Genomic DNA, 9,516 nt, shown 5'->3' on the forward strand with positions numbered 1-9,516 from the left:
AGCAGTACACATCAAAACAGGCAGAATAAAAAAGCCGTACGTACCTTTATCATTGTAATAACGAGTCACAAACGCGTCCACTGCTGAAATCCCAGTTTAGTTAGAGAGGTAAGGGTCCACAGAACAACATCCCAGCGAGCACTTTTAGTCCAGCGAAACAATAACGTTGTAATGAGGATGAATATTCCTTTTTTTACGTTTCATTTCTTCAGCGAGTTATTGTTCGCGTCCGTTATGGAATAAATTACGCTCAAAAACAGCGTCTTGGTGGTAAAAAAACAACACGGTGCTGTAGCATACAGTTTTACAAACAGAATGAGACCGTCCACCGAACAACAAGTCTCAGAAAAGCGGAATATAGTTTATTTGAATTTGGCGCTCCCTCCTGCCAGCTCTGACGCAGGCTATGACGCTGTCATCTGAGCGGGGCGTAACTTAGCGATCTGCTTTTTACATAAAAAAACTGTTTTTTTTCTTCTACATTTTTTTATATGTGTGTGTGTGTATTGTGTGGGGAATGTGGCCGTGTCTGCATGATTATAATCTGTATGGACGGACATCAGCGTGTTTATTAGCGACTCTATGACGGCTATCATTGTGATTCATTGATCAGCTATTATTGATTATATGGCCCATCTGTTTGATTATCATCTGAATGGAAGCACATCAGCGTGTGATTACTGACTGTATGACCATGTCTGCCAATATCACTTCATGTCTGGCAATCAGAATACTTCAGTATACATACTATATACAAAGCATTTTTTTTCTATTTTGTTTTCCTTTTTTTATTACTCAAATAATTATTTTTGTATTTTTTAGTGCTCAAATAAATCTGTCTATTATTTTATAGTTGAAAAACTATGCAGGAACATGTATAATGACTAAAATAGCTTGTATAATTCTGCAATCCATTTGGTGGTTATTTTTCCTCAAACAGGGAGGTGGGGGGGACTATAAATAGTTTCAGAAAAAATATTGCAGGAATCTCATTTTTCGTGGTATCTTCTTCAAATTTGAAATATGAACTCATGAGACATGTGGCTGGTTTTCTGGATTGCTCCAGGACTTATTTCATGTATTTGTATATGAAATAAAAAAACATTCAGTGTGGAAAAATATTTTTCAAGGCACGTCAGTGCCAAATGGGGGTGAAGGTTAACAGGTTGAGCCAGAAAAAAAAAAATAATTAGAGGTTTTTTGGGGTTAATTACTTATAAGGCCCTGAATGGCTTAGCTCCTCAGTACTTGAGCGAGCTCTTATCACATTATAGTCCTCCACGTCTACTACATTCTCAAAACTCTGGCCATTTGATAATACCTAGAATATAAAATCCGACTGCGGGCAGCAGATCTTTTTCCTATTTAGCGCCCAAACTCTGGAACAATCTACCTAACACTGTTCGGGAGACAGACACACTCTGTCAGTTTAAATAAAAATTAAAGACAGATGTCTTTAACCTGGCTTACACATAACACACTAATACACTTGCATTATTCAAATCCATTAAAGGATTGTTAGGCTGCATTAATTAGATCAACCAGAACTGGGAACACTCCTCATAACACATGATGTACTCATTACATCGTAAGAAGAATGGCATCTACGCTAATATTTGTCTGTTTCTATTCTGTTTCTCAGTCCGTGTCCGGATTAGATGGTGGATCAGCAACGGGAGATGATGTATGTGGTCCTGATCGTCGACGGAGGCCGGGCACCTGGATGAGCCCCGGGGACATATCCCCTGTGAAGACCTCAACTTAAAATACAATAAACTTAAAATAAAACAAATACCTAAAAATATAATAAAATACAGAACGATATAATACTATTATTATTAGAAATTGCAGCAATATAAAAATAAAAATATAATACATTTATACATTTAAAGTTTTAATTAAAACAATAAGTAAAAAATAAATAAACAATAGAGCTTTTCACACTTGAAATTGTTAACCCTGGGTCATCCTAAACCCCGGATGAACGAAATCCTGAGTTATTTGTAATCATGTTTCACACTGCTCATACTATACCTGGGGTTAACTGTTAACCCTGGGTATTCATTAACAGTCATTTCACACTGCACATTCCTAAACCCCGGGTTAACGTTCTTATTTGCATATTTGCAGTGTCACCTTCACTGACTGAAGGAACAACAGACAACCTGTTTAATGTTACACGGCTTTTCCCACGTCTTGCCAGTTATTAAAAAAAGAAAGAAAAAAAAGTCGCCTTATAGGTCTTTAGCCGTTTTAAGCCTCATGAGACGCACAAAGGCAAGAAAACAAAGACTAAAATACAAAATAAAGAAAACAAAGTGTGTTTACATTTATTTACACAACGCTCTTTCCTGCGTTCTGCATTGTTACTGACGTGACATGAGCCTTGCTGCTCATTTTCTGATTGGCTGTCTGTTGCCAAGCATCCAGCAGCAACAAACAAACACCGCTCCATTTCACACTGAACAAAAAATCAATCGCAAATAAATCGAACTTGATAGCGAAATCCACGTTTTAGTTCAAGTACATATCAACCAACCCTTAGAGTTTCATGCAATCTCTTAAAGGAGACACACTTGTTCAAGATGCATAGTAAAACATTTAAAAGTACGAATCTTAACAGAATAGTGTTCTGTTAACTTATTTTCACTAATAACCTATATGCAGGGCTGGACTGGTAATCTGGCATACCGGGCAAATGCCCGGTGGGCCGACGCACTTGGGGGCCGGTCCATATAATATATATATATATTTTTTTTTTTAATTGGCCAACCACCGGCCCATAAAGCAGGGGCAGCGGCCCATTGGTTCATTTTCCATACTGACACTGGGCTGGCCCAATCATCTCTTAGCAAGCTCCACCCCTCCCCCTCTGTTTCTTGTGTCAGATGCAGTCAGTGGCTCAGAGCCAGAAAAGGATGGAGAAGCAAAAGCGCAAGGGCAAGGGGGGTGCGGAGAAGTTGCGGCCAAAAAAATAAAAATTCTAGAGGTTGATGCCTCAACATGTGCAAAAATAACCGACATGTTTAGTGCTGTAGCTTCAGTTTCCAAGCCAACAGTACCTGACGACACTTTGCAAAAACAGGTGAACATAGAACATGGAGGAGAGGTGACTAGCCATGGCGGCACCCAGGCAGAGGAGCAGGTGTCTGACAGTGAAGTCAAGGAGGGACAGAGTGAGCGGGAGAGTGTAATTGAAACAGTAAGCATGGTAGCTACATGATTTAACAGGGAGGGAGTGTATTCCTGGCCGTGGTCAGAGAACTGGATTCTCGGGGTTCGGGATCGGCACTCCGGGCCGAGGCTTGAGAACTGGATTCTCGGGGATCGGGATCTGCACTCCTGGCCGTGACTTGAGAACTGGATTCTCGGGGATCGGGATCGGCACTCCTGGCCGTGGTCTGAGAGCTGGATTCTCGGGGTTCGGGATCGGCACTCCTGGCCGTGGCTTGAGAACTGGATTCTCTGGGATCGGGATTGGCACTCCTGGCCGTAGCTTGAGAACTGGATTCTCGGGGGCGCTCTGAAAGCGCGGATTCAAAGGGGCGCTCTTGCAGCAGGGAGCTGGAGGGAGCCAGCGGAGACGAAGGAGAGCTGGGCGGAACCAGCGGAGACGAAGGAGAGCTGGGCGGAACCAGCGGAGACACGGGAGAGTCCTTGCGAGGAGCAGACACTGGAGGGCGATGGCGAGGTGCAGGGACTGGAGGGCGCTCAGGCAGCACAAACTCCTGGGGATGCTTGGGAAGCACTACTTCCTGGGTGCGCTCTGTCAGCATAGGGACAGGCCCTGGACAATCGGGCACTGGAGAGACTGGCCCTGGAGAATCGGGCACTGGATAGACTTGCCCTGGAGAAGTGGGCACTGGAGAGACTGGCCCTGGAGAAGCGAGCTCTGGGGTTTGCCGTGGCAGAGCGGGTACAGGGAAGCGCTGGCGTGAAGCAGGCACAGGAGGGCGCTGTAGTAGAGCGGGCTCAGGGGAGAGGACAGGAGCTGAGAACTCCGGGGGTATCGCCGAATCCAGCAGCTCAAAAACTGTAATTGTCGTCGTCGTGGGCGGCGGCATCATCGTTGCGGGCGACGGAAACATCTTTCCCGCGGGCGGAATTCTAATCTTCACGGCCAGCGGCATCGTCATTGCCACGGGCGGAGGAAGCAGGCTGATCGTCACCGGACCTCCGGTGTAAAGGTCTGATCTTCTGTAATGGTTCGTGGTTGTAGCAATGGGCGCACGACGAGGAGTAGTGAAAACAGGAGTATTTTATTAAACATATACACACGTAAACCATTTGAAAACTAAGATCAGACAAAAACAGAGGGAGAACTGAGGACATTTAAAGGGATCGGGACAAAGGAACAAACGAGATAATTAATTAAACACAGGTGATGAGGATGATAGATAATAAACTAATGACAGGAAAAAACAAATATGGGCAAAAGGGAAACTAAACAGAAACCAAACCGTGACAGCATTCATCAGAGGATCGTTTGACTGCTTCTAACCCTTGCTTTAGAGCAGTGGTTCTCAACTGGTGGGGCGCGGACACTCTCGTGGGGGGGCGCGAGTAGGCTACAGGATGGGAGGAAAAAAAACTTTAAAAAAAAATTAGCTAATTTTTTTTAGCACTAAACTACTGTCATAAAAAGTTATAGTTTTGTATATACATAACTCCTGAATAAAAATTAAAATGTGTTTGGACTGATTTAAAAAAAAGCGCTTTGAACAAATTTGATTGGTTTGTCGATAGTGAGTGCAAATGCAGGTGATAAGCGGTTTTATTAAGCGAGTCATTGAGTCGTTCATTCAAACGATTCGTTCAAACGGCCGATTCATCAAGAATGAGACAGATGTTTGTGCATGGGTCATTGAATCTTTGACTCAACCGATTCGTTCAAAACACTGAATCATTCAAAACACGATTGAGTGTTGCTGTGAGATGCGCTATGCTGTGATCTTTGTTTGGATTCATCGGATCTATTTTCGCTGCTAAAATAGACCAAAACAGTCATTATTTCATCAAAAATGTAAGTGACTTAATATTATTAACTTGTTTGTTGAACTGTCATATGAAATCAGTGTCACATTTTCAATCGTGAGGTGATGGTAAATTAAGTGATGGTCAATTGTCAGCTCTCTTGGTCGTCAGGTCGTGTGATGTATGTTGCTGAACTGTATTCAAATGTTATAAATATAAAAACACCACATTTTGAAATTTAACTGCAGTATGTCAATTTAGTTTATTTGTGTGTGCTGCGCTCATAGACTTTAGAAAACGGCGCTCATTTGTTTGATTTCTCCTCGAGAAGCTGCGCAAGCCTCAAACGTTTAAGGTCCTTGCACCCTGACTGAGTCCGAAACTGTCGTATTCGTTTTTTCATATTCGTCATTTGAATTTGCATCAACGACGCACCACCAGCTGCAAAAAAGCTTCGAAGGTACGATGAAGCATACCTGCAGTTTGGGTTTACAGTCACGGCTGATCTGAGACCTCAGTGTGTCATGTGTGCCGAGGTGCTGGCAAACGACAGTATGAAGCCTTGCAAATTAAAAAGGCACCTCGAAACAAAGCATGTGTCACGGTGCACACACGAGGGAGGACACAGGAAACACGGAAACGAGGATGTAAACTCAAATAATACTTTACTTGACATCAGGCAGGGCAAGACAAGGCAGACACTGACAGGAACACCGGGGAGTAACGAGTAGACCAGACAAAATGGCACAACACAGACAGGACTATAAATACACAGGTAAATTAACTCAAACACACCTGGACACGAATAAACTACTAATTACATGAAACGAGAACAGGAAACAAACCAAATAAGGGCACAAGAGGCAGGAACATATGACAGACACACAACAGTTCCCTTACATTACTCCCCCCTCCCGAAAGGCTCGTCCCGAGCCTCAACAGTTCCATCGGGGAGGGGGGGGGTGGGCGCTCTGGAGGCCTCTCAGGACAGACACGGAGCGATACAGACAGACGGAGACATCGGAGAGCTGGACGAGACCAGCGGAGACACAGCGGAGCTGGACGAGACCAGCAGAGACACATGAGAGCTGGACGAGACTAGCGGAGACCCAGGAGAGCTGGACGAGACCAGCGGAGACCCAGGAGAGCCCAGGAGGCCATGGTGGAGCCAGGGGCTCAGGTGACCATCGCGGTGCAGGGAGCACAGAAGGCCAAGGCAGATGGTCTACGGAGCCTTGGCCTCGGACCCCTCTCGGCCCGGCCCCTACAGCCGGAACCCTACTACCCCCCCCAAAAATTTCCCTGGGGGTGTAGGGGTATCAGGAGCCCTCCGGGGCTAGACACAAGTTAAAAAGACCTCGGTCACTGGTCATCACGGCGGCAGCCGGCTGACCATCTCAACGGCAGGGACCGGTGGGCTGGAGGCAGCCCCAACCGGTGTCGGGCCGAGTGACCTCGGATGGCGGGTTGGCCTTCCCCGCGAAACAGCGGGCTAGGTGAGCCGCGAACAGCGGCGTGATCTCCCGCGAACGGCGGGGTCCTTGAGCCGCGGACGGCGGCATGATACCCCGCGCACGGCGAGCTGGAGTCAGCGGCGATCCGGCGGGCATTGAGTCAGCGGCGATCCGGCGGGCATTGAGTCAGCGGCGATCCGGCGGGCTTGACTCAGCGGCGATCCGGCGGGCTTGACTCAGCGGCGATCCGGCGGGCTTGACTCAGCGGCGATCCGGCGGGCTTGACTCAGCAGCGATCCGGCGGGCTTGACTCCCGCAAACGGCGGGTAAAACAAAAAACACAGGAACAAACAAAACACTGGAAAAACTGGACAAAACAAAACGCGGTGAAGGGACGACGCTTACTGTACTGGTCTGGTCTTCTGTCACGGTGCACACACGAGGGAGGACACAGGAAACACGGAAACGAGGATGTAAACTCAAATAATACTTTACTTGACATCAGGCAGGGCAAGACAAGGCAGACACTGACAGGAACACCGGGGAGTAACGAGTAGACCAGACAAAATGGCACAACACAGACAGGACTATAAATACACAGGTAAATTAACTCAAACACACCTGGACACGAATAAACTACTAATTACATGAAACGAGAACAGGAAACAAACCAAATAAGGGCACAAGAGGCAGGAACATATGACAGACACACAACAGTTCCCTTACAGCATGCTGGCATTAAAAATAAACCGGCTTAATATTTTAAAAGAAAGCTTGATGGCCTCCATCAGCAACAGGCAACCATTTCAGTGCACAGCACTGTGTCTAAACAGTGTTTGGAGGCGTCGTATGTAGTGGCCAAAAGAATCGGTAAACTGGGTAAACCGCATACAATCGCAGAGACTCTCATTTTGCCGGCAGCGCAAGACATGTGCAGAATAATGATAGGCGATAGTGCAGCAGCCAAACTCGGTGCAGTACCGCTGTCCAATCACACAGTCGCTAGGAGAATTGTAGACATGTCCAATGATATCAGAGAGCAACTGATAGAGTTCGTAAAAAAGAGTCCTTACTACGCGCTGCAGCTGGACGAATCCACTGATATTGCTGGGCAGGCACAGCTCCTCACCTATGTCAGGTATCTGCGTGACAAGGCGATTGAGGAGGATGTCCTGTTTTGCCGGCCTCTTCAGTCGCACACTACAGGAGAAGCCATTTTCAATGTCCTTTATATTTTTATCCGTGAAAATGGTTTGGCTTGGGACCGATGCGTTGGCCTATGCACGGATGGTGCGCAGGCAATGACGGGGCGTGAGCGTGGCCTAGCTGCTCGCGTTCAGCAAGTAGCTCCACTTGTGAAATGGACACATTGCATGGTTCATCGCGAAGCACTAGCTGCTAAAAAAATGCCGGTTCTTTTTGACTCCGTGCTGAACCAATCCGTGAAAATGATAAATCTCATCAAATCACGACCGCTAAACACTCGCTTGTTTGGGGTCCTCTGCCAGGAGATGGGGTCAGGGCATGAACAGCTGCTTCTGCACACTGAAGTTCGCTGGCTCTCCAGGGGGCGGGTGTTACAGCGGTTGTATGAGCTGCGAGAGGAGGTGAAGTGGTTTTTGACAGAAATCAAATCAGATCTGGCGAAGCATCTGGATGACACTATGTGGCTTGCGTCTCTGTCCTATTTGGTCGATATATTTGACCGCTTGAACGGCCTCAACCTGTCTTTGCAAGGCCGCGAAACTCATATTTTGCTCCTTGCAGACAAAGTGCACGCCTTCACACAAAAACTAGACCTCTGGCATGGCCGCATCAGTCGAGGGAACTGCGACATGTTCCCCAGCCTTGCAGACTTTATCACTGATGCAGGCACGTCACACCATTTCTCCTCCCTATTTCAATCAGCGTCTGAGCACCTGCCAGCAATGAGAAAACAATTTGCGACGTACTTTAAAAAGGATTATCGCTCTTTTGCGTGGGTTCGAGATCCGTTTGTGTGCACAGCAAACGAGCTATCAATTGATATGCAGGAACAGCTTATTGAGCTGAAGAGTGACAGTAGACTGAAGGAACTCTTTAGCTCCTGCCCTCTTTCGTCATTCTGGGCAGCATTGATGCAGGAATATCCTGAACTCTGTGACGTCGCCTTTAAGATTTTCCTTCCTTTCGCGTCGACATATTTGTGTGAGGCAGGATTCTCAAAAATGATTGCACTCAAAACGAAATACCGCAATCGTACACAAATCGAGGATGATTTGAGGCTATGTTTATCAAACATTGAGCCAAGAATTGAGGATCTTTGCAAGGCAAAGCAGGCTCAGGTCTCACATTAACATCACCTACCTGCAAGCTTCTGTAAAAAATGCAGATGATGCCTACTATTAGGCCTAGTAATAATAACAATAATAAAGCATAAATTAATATCAGAGGTCTGGTGCCAATTCCCAATTATAGCAATAGCCTAGTAATGATAATAGGCCTATACTGATGATAATAATAATAATAACAACAACAACAATAAAGCATGCAACCTCATATAATTATATAGCAATAGCCTAGTAATGATGATAGGCCTACTACTACTCATAATAATAATAATAATAACTCAGATAGCAAAATTGCTGTGGCCCAGATCTGGCCCACACTTGACACTTTCATCTGGCCCACATACCGCGTGGAATGATGGCTCTTGGGCGGTCCACTCCTGTTTGCCAGATTTGGGCCACAATTAAGCCATAGCAATGCCGCATGTCAGCCGTAAAAAAAACAAATAAAGCAGAACTGGCCCACATCTGGCCCAGACACCAAAATTGCTGTGGCCCAGATCCGGCCCACACTTGACACTTTCATCTGCCCACATACCGCGTGGAATGATGGCACTTGGGCGGTCCGCTCCTGTTTGCCAGATTTGGGCCACAATTAAGCCATAGCAATGCCGCATGTCAGCCGTAAAAAAAAAACAAATGAAGCAGAACTGGCCCACAGTTTACAGTTCAAAGGGTATGTGGGCCAGATGAAAGGGTGTGGGTCAAGTGTGGGCCGGATCTGGGCCACAGCAATTTTGGTGTCTGGGCCAGATGTGGGC

The 9,516-nt window shown here is 46.2% G+C and overlaps 1 protein-coding gene across 1 annotated transcript; it reads left to right on the forward strand.

Moving 5' to 3' along the window:
* Window positions 1-7,369: 7,369 nt before the first annotated feature.
* Window positions 7,370-8,764, forward strand: LOC306848273 (zinc finger BED domain-containing protein 5-like; the record flags this gene model as incomplete). Its single annotated transcript, XM_079382729.1, has 1 exon — window positions 7,370-8,764. One exon carries the CDS (start codon window positions 7,370-7,372, stop codon window positions 8,762-8,764), a length of 1,395 nt encoding a protein of 464 aa, XP_079238855.1.
* Between the last annotated feature and the right edge of the window lie 752 nt (window positions 8,765-9,516).

Source organism: Barbus barbus (assembly GCF_936440315.1).
Source record: "Barbus barbus genome assembly, chromosome: 28".
In the NCBI taxonomy this organism is placed as follows: domain Eukaryota; kingdom Metazoa; phylum Chordata; class Actinopteri; order Cypriniformes; family Cyprinidae; genus Barbus; species Barbus barbus.